This window comes from Oncorhynchus gorbuscha, linkage group LG09 (assembly GCF_021184085.1).
Source record: "Oncorhynchus gorbuscha isolate QuinsamMale2020 ecotype Even-year linkage group LG09, OgorEven_v1.0, whole genome shotgun sequence".
Lineage (NCBI taxonomy): Eukaryota > Metazoa > Chordata > Actinopteri > Salmoniformes > Salmonidae > Oncorhynchus > Oncorhynchus gorbuscha.
In genome coordinates this window covers 18,079,572-18,097,999 of record NC_060181.1, presented here as the reverse complement: position 1 = coordinate 18,097,999, position 18,428 = coordinate 18,079,572, and the positions used below count along the sequence as shown (strand labels likewise).

The 18,428-nt window shown below is 43.1% G+C and overlaps 1 protein-coding gene across 3 annotated transcripts in view; it reads left to right on the top strand.

The window, feature by feature from the left end:
* Nucleotides 1-3,951: 3,951 nt before the first annotated feature.
* LOC124043225 (zinc finger protein 385D-like) overlaps nucleotides 3,952-18,428 on the top strand; it is a 93,864-nt gene continuing 79,387 nt past the window's right edge. For 2 of the 3 annotated variants that reach the window (XR_006840285.1, XM_046361557.1), the window contains exons 1-2: nucleotides 3,952-4,117; nucleotides 9,813-9,934. Coding sequence is in view for 1 of the 3 variants with exons in the window: in XM_046361557.1 (XP_046217513.1) it covers nucleotides 4,072-4,117; nucleotides 9,813-9,934 (168 nt within the window). In the remaining 2 variants the exon portion in view is untranslated. Of the gene's footprint in view, nucleotides 4,118-9,812; nucleotides 10,014-18,428 lie in introns of all 3 variants that reach the window. The other variant, XM_046361558.1, reaches the window with a different exon arrangement.

Genomic DNA, 18,428 nt, shown 5'->3' with positions numbered 1-18,428 from the left:
CACATACAATTATCTGTAAGGTCCCTCAGTCAAGCAGTGAATTTCAAACACAGATTCAACCACAAAGACCAGGGAGGTTTTCCAAAAAAGAAGGGCACCTATTAGTAGATGGGTAATAATTAAAAAAGCAGACACTGAAAAAAAATGTTGCAAAGCTATTCCCTTTCTGTCCTGAATACAAAGTGTTATGTTTGGGGCAAATCTAACACAACACATTACTGAGTACTACTCTCCATAGTTTCAAACATAGTGGTGGCTGCATCATGTTAAGGGTATGCTTGTAATCATTAAGGACTAGAGAGTTTTACAGGATAAAAAATAAATGGAATGGAGCTAAGCACAGGCAAACATCTAGTGGAAAACCTGGTTCAGTCTACTTTCCACCAGAGACTGGGAGATGTTCCTGAGTGGCCGAGTTACAGCATTAACCTAAATCTACTTGAAAACCTATATGGCAAGACCTGAAAATGGTTGTCCAGCAATGATCAACAATGAATTTGACAGAACTTGACGAATTGTAAAAAGAATGGGCAAAAGTTACACATCAGGTGTGGAAGCTCTTACACCGAACCGAAACCGGATTTAGTCAGCCACCAATTGTGCAAGTTTTCCCACTTAAAAAGATGAGAGAGGTCTGTAATTTTCATCATAGGTACACTTCAACCATGACAGACAAAATGTAGGATTTTTTATGAATGTATTTGCAAATTATGGTGGAAAATAAGTATTTGGTCAATAACAAAAGTTTATCTCAATACTTTGTTATATACCCTTTGTTGGCAATGACAGAGGTCAAACGTTTTCTTTATATTGCGATTGGCAACTTTCATAAATTAGGTGCATTACCACTACCGACCTCTTTCATCTTTCAGTCACCCACGTGGGTATAACCAATGAGGAGATGGCATGTGGGTACCTGCTTCTACAAATCAATGAGGAGATGAGAGAGGCAGGACTTGCTGCGCGATCTGCGTCAGAAATAGAACTGACTTCTATTTTAGAAACTTACCCAGAAAGATTCACAGCTGTAATCGTGAGTGGTGCTTCTCCAAAATATTGACTCAAGGGTGTGAATACTTATGTAAATGAGATATTCCTGTATTTTATTTTCAATAAATTTGCAAACATTTCTAAAAACATGTTTTCACTTTGTCATTATCGGGTATTATGTGTAGATGGGTGAGAGAAAATCTATTTAATCCATTTTTAATTAATTCAGGCTGTATACCACAACAAACTGTGGAATAAGTCAAGGGGTATGAACACTTTCTGATGAGAATAGTGTATTTAAGAGCCAGCGTGCTTGTGCGTGTGTGTGTGTGGACATCTTTTACTATACTTGTGGTTTATTACCACGAGAGTACATTTTGCTTTGTCCCCACAAGGTGAAATGTTATTTCTAGGGGCTTTAGGGTTAAGGTTAGAATTAGTGTTAGGGTTAGAATTAGGGTTAGGAGCTAGGGATCATTTTAGGGTTAGGTGGTAGGGTTAGGTTTAGGGGTGAGGGAAAATAGGATTTTGAATTGGATGAAATGTGTCCCCACAAGTTTAGTTCTACAAGAGTGTGTGTGTGTGTGTGTGTGTGTGTGTGTGTGTGTGTGTGTGTGTGTGTGTGTGTGTGTGTGTGTGTGTGTGTGTGTGTGTGTGTGTGTGTGTGTGTGTGTGTGTGTGTGTGTGTGTGTGTGTGTGTGTGTGTGTGTGTGTGTGTGTGTGTGTGGTGTGAGAGAAAGAGTCTATACATGTGCACATGTGATGATGATGGTGATGATGATAGCACCTAGTGTGATGTTATGTGTGTGGGACATACGGTGCATTCAGAAAGTATTCAGACCACTTGACTTTTTCTACATTTTGTGACGTTACAGCCTCGTTCTAAAATGGATTAAATTGCTTTTTCCACTCATCAATCTACACAAAATACATCATAATGAAAAACAGATTTTTATACATTTTTGCTCATTTATAAAAAGAAAACAACTGAAATATCATATTTACATTAACTATTCAGGTCTGTCAGGTCTCTCCGGAGATGTTCAATCGGGTTCCAGTCTGGACTCTGGCTGGGCCACTGAAAGACATTCAGAGACTTGTCCCGAAATCACTCCTGTGGTGTCTTGGCTGTGTACTTAGGGTTGTTGTCCTGTTGGAAAGTGAACCTTCACCCCAGTCTGAGGTCCTGAGCGCTCTGGAGCATGTTTTTATTAAGGATCTCTCTGTACTTTGCTCCGTTCATCTTTCCCTCGATCCTGACTAGTCTCCCAGTCCCTGCCACTGAAAAACGTCCCCACAGCATGATGGTGCCACCACCATGCTTTACCGTAGGGATGATGCCAGGTTTCCTCCAGAAGTGACACTTGCCATTCAGGCCAAAGAGTTCAATCTTGGTTTTACTGCATTTTACTGAGGAGTGGCTTCCGTCTGGCCGCTCTACCATAAAGGCCTGATTGGTGGAGTACTACAGAGATGGTTGTCCTTCTGGAAGGTTCTCCCATCTCCACAGAGGAACTCTGGAGCTCTGTCAGAGTGATCATCAGGTTTTCGGTCACATCCCCGACCAAGGCACTTCTCCCCCGATTGCTCAGTTTGGTTGAGCAGCCAGCTCTAGGAAGAGTCTTGGTGGTTCCAAACTTATTCCATTTAAGAATGATGGAGGCCACTGTGTTCTTGGGGACCTTCAATATGGCAGAAATGTTTTGTTACCCTTCCCCAGATCTGTACCTCGAACACAATCCTGTCTCGGAGCTCTATGGACAATACCTTCGACCTCATGGCTTGGTTTTTGCTCTCATATGCACTGTCAACTGTGGGACCTTATATAGACAGGTGTGTGTCTTTCATAGCAAAGGGTCTGAATACTTATGTAAATAAGGTATTTCTGTTTGAATTAGTATTTTTATTTAAGCAATTTTACAATAACACTGTAACGTAACAAAATATGGAAAAAGTCAAGGGGCCTGAATACTTTCCAAATGCACTGTATCTGCATGCTGTATGTGGTTTCCTTCTGAACCAGTGAATACAGGGAGCATCTAAAAATACCAGCCACTGGAGGAATGGAGTGAGGATGTTAAAGGATTTACACACAGGCTCATCCAAAGACAACAGCCTGGTCAGCCTCCATAGACTCACAGTGGAGTGAATGAATCACAGTGAGGAGGCAGGGATTTCCCCATTTTTAGGGCTGGATGGTGACCATGGTATCCCATATGCCGCATCAGATGACATCAGTTCTCTGCCCTCCCTCCCTCCCTCCCTCCCTCCATCCCTCTCTCTCTCTATTTCTATGTGTGCACGCACACGCATGCATGTCAATAGGTTAACAAGAGCACCTGGCTCAGTGAGGACTTGACCAATAACCTCAAATAGCATACTACAGATGACACAGACACACCCTGCATATGGAGCCTGCACTCCAATAAAGTAAAATTCTTCACACATCTCAGAGCAAGACAGGGGGAGGCGGAGGGGGAGGGAAACAGAAGCCATGTTTACACCTGGTTCTAACATGTATCATTTTTCCTGATCTTGTTTACATTCTGATTGTGCCCACATTTTCAGGCAGGTGTAGACGACTAAAAGACCAGCCTCAAGAGGTAATCAGTGACCCATTGTACATGGATATCAATCAAGTTTTTAACAGAACTGGATGGTCAAATCATTTAAATCATTATTATACCGGCCTCTCAAATCATTGACAGGTTGCACCATTGGCGTATGGCATCAATAATTGTCTTAAAATAAATACATTCATATTATTTTGAAAGAAAGTCAAATAATTTGTATAGAGGAAGGCACCAGGAAATCTAGTCACAATGCGAGCACAGTGGATGGGAAAGAGAGACATTTTACCTCCATGTGTAAACGAACCTTAAGCCGATAGTGATTGGGACCACATGTTAGCTCAAGGTGTAAACAAGGTTAGAGAGAGAGAGGGAGTTTAGAGGAGGGAGAGTAGCCTACCTCAGCAGTGAGTGGTAGCCTATTGTGGAGAGGAGACTCATTCTGGACCCATCATACCACGATGCTCAGCTAGAATCGATTGAAGACTTGACCAGGGGGTGGTGAAGTTGCATGCAAAAAGGAATATTGATTGTTGATAAGACCAGCATGTATTTTGGTAAGGAGATACTTATTTTTACTTCAAGTATAGTAGGAAATTACCAGAATGCTTTTAGGTAGCCTAAATAAATAAAACATTGCCTACTCAAACGGGTTAGGTTCATTACAATTTAAGGCTCAGTAAATGCACAGTTAGATGCTCCATGTAAATGTCTGCTGTAAGGATGCAGACGTATGGGTCACAGAAATAGCCTGTTGCCCATCCTGGCAAGTTGAGTCCACCTTTTTGTTTTGTTGTCCCCAACGATGAAATCGGGAGGGGTCTGTGGATCTGTCTACGTCCTTTAGTACGTACATACATACATGCTTTTGCAGACTGTACGATTTTAGCCGTTTTATGCCCCGATTGTATCCCCAGACAAGATTGATTTCCACGTCGTGGGAAAATTCTTAGGTCGCAAAGGATTATCGAACGTCTTGGACCGTTCAGTGTGACAGGGTCTAGGTCTGCCGATTAAGTACCACTACGTGAGATTGTAGGCTCCGACAAAAGTTCTGGTAGTGTCAGAATGTTTAGCCATTATTAGTGTAATGCGGCAGCTGTTACACAACGGTCAGAGTGACTGACCAATAGGAAAACGGCTGGCATTGAGTAGCATGCACACAGTAATACGGAATAGTCAGATTAATATAATTGTCAATTTTTTTATCGTTTATGATGTGCAAAAATAACGATTCCCAAAAAATCCTGTTTACATGTAATTTGAAATCAGGCTACTTGATGGGATTTTGATCAATGCACAAAATCGCCAATCAAAATAAACGTTCTACCACAGCGACCATGTTATTTTGGGGAAGACTATTTGATTATGAGTTGTACACAAAGTTTCTATGTGAACTATTTCACACATAGTTTTGAGGAGTTCGAATCGGATTTCACTTTGGTCATCCAACAACAGCGCAATATCTCAATCTGCTACGTGAGTAGCAGAACTAAGAACAGATATAGCCCTTGGTTCACTCCAGACCTGACTGCCCTCGACCAGCACAAAAACATCCTGTGGCGGACTGCAATAGCATCGAATAGTCCCCGCGATATGCAAGTGTTCAGGGAAGTCAGGAACCAATACACGCAGTCAGTCAGGAAAGCTAAGGCCAGCTTCTTCAGGCAGAAGTTTGCATCCTGTAGCTCCAACTCCAAAAAGTTCTGGGACACTGTGAAGTCCATGGAGAACAAGAGCACCTCCTCCCAGCTGCCCACTGCACTGAGGCTAGGGAACACGGTCACCACCGATAAATCCATGATTATCGAAAACTTCAACAAGCATTTCTCAACGGCTGGCCATGCCATCCGCCTGGCTACTCCAACCTCGGCCAACAGCTCCGCCCCCCCCCGCAGCTACTCGCCCAAGCCTCTCCAGGTTCTCCTTTACCCAAATCCAGATAGCAGATGTTCTGAAAGAGCTGCAAAACCTGGACCTGTACAAATCAGCTGGGCTTGACAATCTGGACCCTCTATTTCTGAAACTATCCGCCGCCATTGTCGCAACCCCTATTACCAGCCTGTTCAACCTCTCTTTCATATCGTCTGAGATCCCCAAGGATTGGAAAGCTGCCGCAGTCATCCCCCTCTTCAAAGGGGGAGACACCCTGGACCCAAACTGTTACAGACCTATATCCATCCTGCCCTGCCTATCTAAGGTCTTCGAAAGCCAAGTCAACAAACAGGTCACTGACCATCTCAAATCCCACCGTACCTTCTCCGCTGTGCAATCTGGTTTCCGAGCCGGTCACGGGTGCACCTCAGCCACGCTCAAGGTACTAAACGATATCATAACCGCCATCGATAAAAGACAGTACTGTGCAGCCGTCTTCATAGACCTTGCCAAGGCTTTCGACTCGGTCAATCACCATATTCTTATCGGCAGACTCAGTAGCCTCGGTTTTTCGGATGACTGCCTTGCCTGGTTCACCAACTTCTTTGCAGACAGAGTTCAGTGTGTCAAATCGGAGGGCATGCTGTCCGGTCCTCTGGCAGTCTCTATGGGGGTGCCACAGGGTTCAATCCTCGGGCCGACTCTTTTTTTCTGTATATATCGATGATGTTGCTCTTGCTGCGGGCGATTCCCTGATCCACCTCTACACAGACGACACCATTCTATATACTTCCGGCCCGTCCTTGGACACTGTGCTATCTAACCTCCAAACGAGCTTCAATGTCATACAACACTCCTTCCGTGGCCTCCAACTGCTCTTAAACGCTAGTAAAACCAAATGCATGCTTTTCAACCGTTCACTGCCTGCACCCGCACGCCTGACCAGCATCACCACCCTGGATGGTTCCAACCTTTAATATGTGGACATCTATAAGTACCTAGGTGTCTGGCTAGACTGTAAACTCTCCTTCCAGACTCATATCAAACATCTCCAATCGAAAATCAAATCAAGAGTTGGCTTTCTATTCCGCAACAAAGCCTCCTTCACTCACGCCGCCAAACTTACCCTAGTAAAACTGACTATCCTACCGATCCTCGACTTCGGCAATGTCATCTACAAAATTGCTTCCAACACTCTACTCAGCAAACTGGATGCAGTTTATCACAGTGCCATCCGTTTTTTCACTAAAGCACCTTATACCACCCACCACTGCGACTTGTATGCTCTAGTCGGCTGGCCCTCGCAACACATTCGCCGCCAGACCCACTGGCTCCAGGTCATCTACAAGTCCATGCTAGGTAAAGCTCCGCCTTATCTCAGTTCACTGGTCACGATGGCAACACCCATCCGTAGCACGCGCTCCAGCAGGTGTATCTCACTGATCATCCCTAAAGCCAACACCTCATTTGGCTGCCTTTCGTTCCAGTTCTCTGCTGCCTGTGACTGGAACGAATTGCAAAAATCGCTGAAGTTGGAGACTTTTATCTCCCTCACCAACTTCAAACATCTGCTATCTGAGCAGCTAACCGATCGCTGCAGCTGTACATAGTCTATCGGTAAATAGCCCACCCATTTTTACCTACCTCATCCCCATACTGTTTTTATTTATTTACTTTTCTGCTCTTTTGCACACCAATATCTCTACCTGTACATGACCATCTGATCATTTATCACTCCAATGTTAATCTGCAAAATTGTAATTATTCGCCTACCTCCTCATGCCTTTTGCACACAATGTATATAGACTCCCCTTTTTCTTTTTTTTCCTACTGTGTTATTGACTTGTTAATTGTTTACTCCATGTGTAACTCTGTTGTCTGTTCACACTGCTATGCTTTATCTTGGCCAGGTCGCAGTTGCAAATGAGAACTTGTTCTCAACTAGCCTACCTGGTTAAATAAAGGTGAAATTAAAAAAAAACAGCCTATATATAGCCCCCTTCTCCCACGAATCCGAATCGGATGCGCTCATAAATGCGCTGCTACTACTCACATATTTCTGAGATCTCAAATGATGATGCTGTGTGCATTTAATCAAATGCTATCAAAAACAACCAATGAGCGCAGTCAAACAACCAATAATAATGCGTGACTGGTTATTTTCCTGTGTTCGCTACGGACTGCGTTCTGTTCTCACCGTGAGCGAACGGCACCACAGTACGAATTGAATCGGACCGAGACCACCCTTTTTGAGTGTACCACGGCGCGTTGTTTAGTGCGTTCCCGAGTGCGGATAGATCGTTAACACCATATTTCGGAAAAACCTCACAATAATTTCGGTGTAAAATCCCCCTAAAATTCATAGAATAAATGATGTTTTCCGAACTCACTTCACTCGCGCATAAGCATAGAGCAGGGGCTCCCAAAACGACATACATACAGTGCATTCGGAAAGTATGCGGACCCCTTGACTTCTCCACCTTTTATTACGTTACAGCCTTATTCTAAAATGGAATTAAAACATGTTTTTCCTCATCAAACTACACACAATACCCCATAATGACAATGGGTCTGAATATTTTCAGAATGCACTAAGTACAGAAATATCATGTTGCTCTTGTTTACTCAACTCAGGGCTTCTGCCTCCAACTCTATTTGATGATAAAGTGTGACTTTGCTCCATGCTGTCATGCCTGGTGCTACATAATAAACCTTCTCAGTCTGCTTCCCAAATCGACCCCTGTTCCATACATAGTGCACTGGTTTTGACTGGTAAAATACCAAAGTGTGCCATCACAGCAGCAATATTTGTGACCTCTTGCCACAAGAAAAAGGCAACCAGTGAAGAACAAACACCATTGTAAATACAACCCATATTTATGTTTATTTATTTTCCCTTTTGTACTTTAACCATTTGCACATCGTTAGAACACTGTATACATAATATTACATTTGTAATGTCATTATTCTTTTTGAACTATGAGTGTAATGTTTACAGTTAATTTTTATTGTTTATTTAACTTTTGTATATTATCTACTTCACTTGCTTTGGCAATGGTAATATATGTTTCACATGCTAATAAAGTCCCTTGAATTTAATTTAATTGACAGACAGACAGACAGACAGACAGACAGACAGACAGACAGACAGACAGACAGACAGACAGACAGACAGACAGACAGACAGACAGACAGACAGACAGACAGACAGACAGACAGACAGACAGACAGACAGACAGACAGACAGACAGACAGACACAGACAGACAGACAGACAGACAGACAGACAGACAGACAGACAGACAGACAGAGGAGGGAGGGAGCGAGGTAGCGACAGACAGAGAGATCAAGAGAAGATGAGAGGACGGAAGGAGCGAGGTAGGGACAGACAGACATCAAGAGAAGATGAGAGGACGGAGGGAGCGAGGTAGGGACAGACAGAGACATCAAGAGAAGATGAGGGAGCGAGGTAGGGACAGACAGAGAGATCAAGAGAAGATGAGAGGACGGAGGGAGCGAGGTAGGGACAGACAGAGAGATCAAGAGAAGATGAGAGGACGGAGAGAGCGAGGTAGGGACAGACAGAGAGATCAAGAGAAGATGAGAGGACGGAGGGAGCGAGGTAGTGACAGACAGAGAGATCAAGAGAAGATGAGAGGACGGAGAGAGCGAGGTAGTGACAGACAGAGAGATCAAGAGAAGATGAGAGGACGGAGAGAGCGAGGTAGGGACAGACAGAGAGAAAACACACATTCAGCTTGTGCTCTAACACTCATCTTTATCTTATTAGCTCTTGTTCTTGCTAGTCCTCTTTAGTCTTCACTCTCTTTCTCTTTCTCTTTCTCTTTCTCTTTCTCTCTCGCTCACACACACACACACACACACACACACACACACACACACACACACACACACACACACACACACACACACACACACACACACACACACACACACACACACACACACACACACACACACACACACACACACACACACACACACACACACACACACACACACACACACACACACACACACACACACACACACACACACACACACACACACACTTAAGGTAATCAGGCCAAATGTTTGTGCAGCAGGGTGTACATGGGTGGGGCTGTGATTGTTATGATTATCAAACTGTAATCAGGCTCAGTGGAAATCCCAAAACAAAACAAACTCTCCATAATCAGGAACTCACCCACACAAACAGAGCTAATCACAGAGGATGCACTAATGACCTTATTGAACCAAACTCTGTGTGTGTCTGTGGGCCAGTATGTGTGTGCGTGAGTGAGTGTGATTAGCTCCTCGCCCTCACCCTCTTAACTGTATTAATCTGTTTAGAATTGACGTGATGACTGTCTCCTAGGTAACGTCTGTCAGACCGCTACCCTGCCTTCATTGGACTTTGGGCCTCCTGTGGGAGGAGTCCACCAATCCATGGCGCTGAAGCCCCTCCTCCCGCTCAGCCTGTTCCATGGTTTCACTGAAGTGAGTAGTGTCTATCACTACCATCACCATAGTTAGTTAGTAGTACACAATGCTTTGACATTTTTCCACACAACCTGAGGTGAGCTTTACTCTGTTGTTTCTGCACCAAGCTTTTCTTAGAACTCTGTCTAGGTCACGCTAGACAAGGTGGAATCTTTTTGTGGCTGTAAAATGTATTATGTGAGAAATGTCAGTGTAAACGCTTTTATGCACAAATATTGATATAATAACCATCGTTTCTAAGTAAACTTGGAGTCATGCGATGACGTGTGGTCCTCTCACTATGACTCGTCAGGAAAGCATGCAGTTTATTAGGCTACAGATGAAATAAGTTATGATGAACTTTACAGGGTGGTGAAAGTGCAAGGTGATGAGCTTGATGCTCCTTTCAATACATATCAAGGGTCTTATTCTGGTGACATGGTGATTGATGCTTTGCTGTCGTTTGACAATTATAAATAATCTCGCTATTTTTGTCCATAATAATAATCTCATCATGTAGGCTACACGTGCACTCTAGCCAATCGCACAGATAGAGCTGTTGTGGTGCCCACAATACCAGAGTGGGCACACTCACTGTATAATGCAACAGTTTTTGTGAGACAACCATCAGTATAGTTAAAAATGAGATGGAAACCCGGTACATGGGAATTTTAATACAAAAAGTATTTTAATGTGCATTACTTCATCACGCACAGCCTTTTATCGGCAACAAGTCAATTTGATGGAAAATGTGCATATTGTTTTTATTCTTTTATATTCGTATGAAAATCTTTCGCCAATTGGATGGAAACCTACCTCATGACAAGTTTCAGAGATAGACAGCCAAACAGTGTAGATAGGATTCTCTGTATCACCTGGTTTAAAAATCGAAATTTTCTTCTCAAATCAAATCAAATGTGTTTCGTCACATGCTTGGTAAACAACAGGTGTAACAGTGAAATGCCTACTTACGGGCCCTTCCCAACAATGCATAGAGAAAATAGAGAAATAATATAAAAGTAAAACATGTAATAATAAAAGTAACAATAGATACACAATGAGTAACAATAACTTAGAGTCGATGTGTAGGAGTACGAGGTAATTGAGGTAGATATGTACTGTACATATAATTAAACTCAGCACAAAAAGAAACGTCCCTTTTTCAGGACCCTGTCTTTCAAAGATATTTCGTAAAAATCCAAATAACTTCATTGTAAAGGGTTTAAACACTGTTTCCCATGCTTGTTCAATGAACCTTAAATAATTAATGAACATGCACCTGTGAGACACTAACAGCTTACAGACGGTAGGCAATTAAGGTCACGGTTTTGAAAACTTAGGACACTAAAGAGGCCTTTCTACTGACTCTGGAAAACACCAAAAGAAAGATGCCCAGAGTCCCTGCTCATCTGCGTGAACGTGCCTTAGAGATGCTGCAAGGAGGCATGAAGACTACAGATGTGGCCAAGGCAATAAATTGGAATGTCCGTACTGTGAGATGCCTAAGACAGCGCTACAGGGAGACAGGACGGACAGTTGATCGTCCTCGCAGTGACAGACCACGTGTAACAATACCTGCACAGGATCGGTACATCCGAACATCACACCTGCGGGACAGGTACAGGATGTCAACAACAACTGCCCGAGTTACACCAGGAACGCACAATTCCAAAGAGTGCTCTTCTCTGGCGAGTCGCGGTTTTGTCTCACCAGGGGTAATGGTTGGATTCGCGTTTATCGTCGAAGGAATGAGTGTTACAGCGAGGCCTGTACTCTGGAGAGGGATCGATTTGGAGGTGGAGGGCTTGTCATGATCTGGGGCGGTGTGTCACAGCATCATCAGACTGAACTTGTCATTGCAGGCAATCTCAACACGGTGTGTTACAGGGAAGACATTCTCCTCCCTCATGTGGTACCCTTCCTGCAGGCTCATCCTGACATGACCCTCCAGCATGACAATGCCACCAGCCATACTGCTCGTTCTGTGCGTGATTTCCTGCAAGACAGGAATGTCAGTGTTCTACCATGGCCAGCGAAGTGCCCGGATCTCAATTCCTTTGAGCACGTCTGGGACCTGTTGGATCGGAGGGTGAGGGCTAGGGCCATTCCCCCCAGAAATGTCCGGGAACTTGCAGGTGCCTTGGTGGAAGAGTGGGGTAACATAGTGGAGTAACATCTCACAGCAAGAACTGGCAAATCTGGTGCAGTCCATGAGGAGGACATGCACTACAGTACTTAATGCAGCTGGTGGCCACACCAGATACTGACTGTTACTTTTGATTTTGATCCCACCCCCCTTTGTTCAGGGACACATTATTCAATTTCTATTAGTCACATGTCTGTGGAACTTGTTCAGTCCATGTCTCAGTTGTTGAATCTTGTTATGTTCATACAAATATTTACACATGTTAAGTTTTCTAAAAAATAAACGCAGGACCTTCCTTTTTCTGCTGAGTTTAGGAATAAAGTGACAGATAGTAAACACTAGTAGAAGCGTATGTGATGAGTCAAAGTTAGTGCAAAAGGGTCACTGCAGACAGTCCAGGTAGCTATTTGGTTAACTATTATTATTTATTTATTTTTAATTTTACCCCCTTTTTCGTAGTATCCAATTATTAGTAGTTCCTATCTTGTCTCATCGCTACAACTCCCATACAGGCTCGGGAGAGATGAAGGTCGAAAGTCATGCGTCCTCCGAAACACAACCCAACCAAGCCGCACTACTTCTTAACACAGCGCGCATCTAACCCGGAAGCCAGCCGCACCAATGTTTCGGAGGAAACACTGTGCACCTGGCGACCTTGGTTAGCGTGCACTGCGCCCGCCACAGGAGTCGATGGTGCGCGATGAGACAAGGATATCCCTACCGGCCAAACCCTCGCTAACCCGGACGACGCTAGGCCAATTGTGCGTCGCCCCACGGACCTCCAAGTCACGGCCGGCTGCGACAGAGCCTTGGCGCGAACCCAGAATCTCAGTTGCCCTAGACCACTGCGCCACCTGCAAGGCTTTTGGCTAACTATTTAAATAACTATTTAGCAGTATTATGGCTTGGGGGTAGAAGCTGTTCACGATCCTGTTGGTCCCAGACGGTGCATTAGTCTCGCTTCACGTGCGGTAGCAGGGAGAACAGTCTATGACTTGGGTGGCTGGAATCATTGAAAATGTTGAACACTTCCTCTGACACCACCTTGTATAGATGTCCTGGACGGCCTTTTCACGACTGTGCTGGTGTGTTTGGACCATGATAGATCCTTCGTGATTTTTGGGGCATTTTATTAGGATCCCTATTAGCTGTTGCAAAAGCAGCAGCTACTCATCCTGGGGTCCACACAAAACATGAAACATGACACAATACAGAACATTAATAGACAAGAACAGCTCAAGGACAGAACTACATCATTTAAAAAAATACATTTTTCAAAAGGCACACATGTCGCCTACTTATCAATACCAATACACAAACTATCTAAGTCAAATAGGGGGAAAGGCTTTGTGCCGTGAGGTGATGCTTTATCCGTTTTTTAAAAACAAGATTTTCTGTTCATTTGAGCAATATGAGATGGAACGGAGTTCCATGCAATAATGGCTCTAAATAATATTGTGCGCTTTCTTGAATTTGTTCTGGATTTGGGGACTGTGAAAAGACCCATGGTGGCATGTCTGGTGGAGTAAGTGTGTGTCAGGGCCGTGTGTAAGTTGACTATGCAAACAATTTGGGATTTTCAAACCATTAATGTTTCTTATAAAAAAGAAGTTATGCAGTCAGTCTATCCCCAACTCTTAGCCAAGAGAGACTGGCATGCATAGTATTTGTATCAGCCCTCTGATTACTATGAAGAGCAAGACGTGACGCTGGTTCCCCACAGTGCCGGCGTTATGGGTGAGCCTCAGGGGACCTGGCCTGCCCAACTGTACCTCCTTGCCAGTCCAAATAAAATATTGGTAATCTATTTGACTAACACGTGCGTAGGAAGACGCATCAATCTCAGATAAATCATCCGAGCGAGCGAAACAGCGCCCCTCTGTCTGCGTATGTGTAGACCATGTATCTGATGCTGTCTGGACCAAAAGAGTATGGCATGTCATACTATTTCTGTCCATACAGCATCAGATACATTGGTTACTTATAGTAAGATAGAGGGACGCTGTTTCGCTCGCTCGGATGCTTTCTCTGGTGAGATACAGTAGTTTTACCACAGAGAAAAGGCTAAGCGAGAGGGCTCATGCTTGACAAAACCTGTCTATAATAAGCCAAATGCATTTCTATGGGGATACCTTATTATAAAATGACTCAAGTAAAAGTGAGTCACCCAGTAAAAGTCTAAAAGTATCTGGTTTTAAATGTACTTAAGTACAGTGCTGGAAAAAGTACTCAATTGTCATACTTGAGTGAAAGTAAAAACTAAAAGTAAATGCTACACATTATTATTATTATTATTATTATTATTATTATAATTTGTATTTATTTTTTGACAGCCAGGGGCACACTCCAACCCTCAGACATAATTTACAAACTAAGCATTTGTGTTTAGTGAGTCTGCCAGATCAGAGGCAGTAGGGATGACCAAGGACGTTGTCTTGATAAGTGTGTCAATTGGGCCTTTTACTCTCAGTTTCTCTCTTTCTCTCCATCCATCACACCCTCTTACCTTTCCTCCCCTCTCTCCCTCCTGTCCGTCCGTCCGTCCGTCCGTCTGTCTATATGGTGGTGTTGATATGATGATTGTGGTAGGTAGGTTTTGTCAGAATGTTAATGAGACCTGGCTAGGGTAATGGGAATCCGCCCCCTTTTTCGAACGCAGCACGGATGATTTGAACCTGTGGGTGTTTCAGTTGCGTAAGTGTTGGACTGAACTCTGGCCGTGTGTGTGTGTGTGTGTGTTTTGTGTTACTGTTAGAATTTCCCCAGGAGTCTGTAAGGACACACACACACACCATCTCCAACATTACTTTTTGTTTGTCGTCGACATGTGGATTGTCATGGTTACAGGAATGTGTATGTTGTGTGCCAAGCAGCATGTCTAATGGGGAGGGATTGAAGGGTTGTTTGGCTTGTTGTGTAGTGCTTCTTTGGGAATGGGAGAGACGGGTGTCTCAGTATCCTAAGTGGCCTCTTAGTGAGTTGAAAGAGTTAAACAAACACTCACCCATTCCTTTCATTTCAGGTCTATGCCATCTAATAACAGACAAGTTATTATAATGTAACAGCAGTCAAGAGTTGTAATAACAGTGAAGAGATGTAATAACAGTCGTGAGATGTAATAACAGTCTAGAGATGCAATAACAGTCGAGAGATGCAATAACAGTGGAGAGATGCAATAACAGTCGAGAGATGCAATAACAGTCGAGAGATGCAATAACAGTCGAGAGATGCAATAACAGTGGAGAGATGCAATAACAGTGGAGAGATGCAATAACAGTGGAGAGATGCAATAACAGTGGAGAGATGCAATAACAGTGGAGAGATGCAATAACAGTGGAGAGATGCAATAACAGTGGAGAGATGCAATAACAGTGGAGAGATGCAATAACAGTGGAGAGATGCAATAACAGTGGAGAGATGCAATAACAGTGGAGAGATGCAATAACAGTGGAGAGATGCAATAACAGTGGAGAGATGCAATAACAGTGGAGAGATGCAATAACAGTGGAGAGATGCAATAACAGTGGAGAGATGCAATAACAGTGGAGAGATGCAATAACAGTCGAGAGATGCAATAACAGTCGAGAGATGCAATAACAGTCGAGAGATGCAATAACAGTCGAGAGATGCAATAACAGTGGAGAGATGCAATAATAGTGGAGAGATGCAATAACAGTGGAGAGATGCAATAACAGTGGAGAGATGCAATAACAGTGGAGAGATGCAATAACTGTGGAGAGATGCAATAACAGTGGAGAGATGCAATAACAGTCGAGAGATGCAATAACAGTCGAGAGATGCAATAACAGTCTAGAGATGCAATAACAGTCGAGAGATGCAATAACAGTCGAGAGATGCAATAACAGTGGAGAGATGCAATAACAGTCGAGAGATGCAATAACAGTCGAGAGATGCAATAACAGTCGAGAGATGCAATAACAGTCGAGAGATGCAATAACAGTCGAGAGATGCAATAACAGTGGAGAGATGCAATAACAGTGGAGAGATGCAATAACAGTGGAGAGATGCAATAACAGTCTAGAGATGTAATAACAGTCGAGAGATGCAATAACAGTCTAGAGATGCAATAACAGTCGAGAGATGCAATAACAGTCGAGAGATGCAATAACAGTCGAGAGATGCAATAACAGTGGAGAGATGTAATAACAGTCGAGAGATGCAATAACAGTCTAGAGATGCAATAACAGTCGAGAGATGTAATAACAGTGGAGAGATGCAATAACAGTCTAGAGATGCAATAACAGTCGAGAGATGCAATAACAGTGGAGAGATGCAATAACAGTCGAGAGATGCAATAACAGTCGAGAGATGCAATAACAGTCGAGAGATGTAATAACAGTGGAGAGATACAATAACAGTGGAGAGATGCAATAACAGTCGAGAGATGTAATAACAGTGGAGAGATGCAATAACAGTGGAGAGATGCAATAACAGTCGAGAGATGCAATAACAGTCGAGAGATGTAATAACAGTCGAGATGTAATAACAGTCGAGAGATGCAATAACAGTGGAGAGATGCAATAACAGTCGAGATGCAATAACAGTCGAGAGATGCAATAACAGTCGAGAGATGCAATAACAGTCGAGAGATGCAATAACAGTCGAGAGATGCAATAACAGTGGAGAGATGCAATAACAGTCGAGAGATGCAATAACAGTGGAGAGATGTAATAACAGTCGAGAGATGTAATAACAGTCTAGAGATGCAATAACAGTCGAGAGATGCAATAACAGTCGAGAGATGCAATAACAGTCGAGAGATGCAATAACAGTGGAGAGATGTAATAACAGTCGAGATGTAATAAGAGTCGAGAGATGTAATAAGAGTCGAGAGATGCAATAACAGTCGATGTAATAACAGTCGAGATATAACAGTCTAGAGATGCAATAACAGTCGAGATGTAATAACAGTCGAGAGATATAATAACAGTCGAGAGATATAATAACAGTCGAGAGATATAATAACAGTCGAGAGATATAATAACAGTCGAGAGATGCAATAACAGTCGATGTAATAACAGTCGAGAGATATAATAACAGTCTAGAGATGCAATAACAGTCGAGATGCAATAACAGTCGAGAGATGCAATAACAGTCGAGAGATGCAATAACAGTCGAGAGATGCAATAACAGTCGAGAGATGCAATAACAGTCGAGAGATGCAATAACAGTCGAGAGATGCAATAACAGTCGAGAGATGCAATAACAGTCGAGAGATGTAATAACAGTCGAGATGTAATAACAGTCGAGAGATGCAATAACAGTGGAGAGATGCAATAACAGTCGAGAGATGCAATAACAGTCGAGAGATGCAATAACAGTCGATGTAATAACAGTCGAGAGATATAATAACAGTCTAGAGATGCAATAACAGTCGAGAGATGCAATAACAGTCGAGAGATGCAATAACAGTCGAGAGATGCAATAACAGTCGATGTAATAACAGTCGAGAGATGCAATAACAGTCGATGTAATAACAGTCGAGAGATATAATAACAGTCTAGAGATGCAATAACAGTCGAGAGATGCAATAACAGTCGAGAGATGCAATAACAGTCGAGAGATGCAATAACAGTCGAGAGATGCAATAACAGTCGAGAGATGCAATAACAGTCGATGTAATAACAGTCGAGAGATATAATAACAGTCTAGAGATGCAATAACAGTTGAGATGCAATAACAGTCGAGAGATGCAATAACAGTCGAGAGATGCAATAACAGTCGAGAGATGCAATAACAGTCGAGAGATGCAATAACAGTCGAGAGATGCAATAACAGTCGAGATGCAATAACAGTCGAGATGCAATAACAGTCGAGAGATGTAATAACAGTCGAGAGATGCAATAACAGTCGAGAGATGCAATAACAGTCGAGAGATGCAATAACAGTCGAGAGATGCAATAACAGTCGAGAGATGCAATAACAGTCGAGAGATGCAATAACAGTCGAGAGATGCAATAACAGTCGAGAGATGCAATAACAGTCGAGAGATGCAATAACAGTGGAGAGATGTAATAACAGTCGAGAGATGTAATAACAGTGGAGAGATGCAATAACAGTCGAGAGATGCAATAACAGTGGAGAGATGCAATAACAGTCGAGAGATGCAATAACAGTCGAGAGATGCAATAACAGTCGAGAGATGATGCAATAACAGTCGAGAGATGTCGAGAGATGCAATAACAGTGGAGAGATGCAATAACAGTGGAGAGATGCAATAACAGTGGAGAGATGCAATAACAGTCTAGAGATGCAATAACAGTCGAGAGATGCAATAACAGTCTAGAGAATAACAGTCGAGAGATGCAATAACAGTCGAGAGATGCAATAACAGTCGAGAGATGC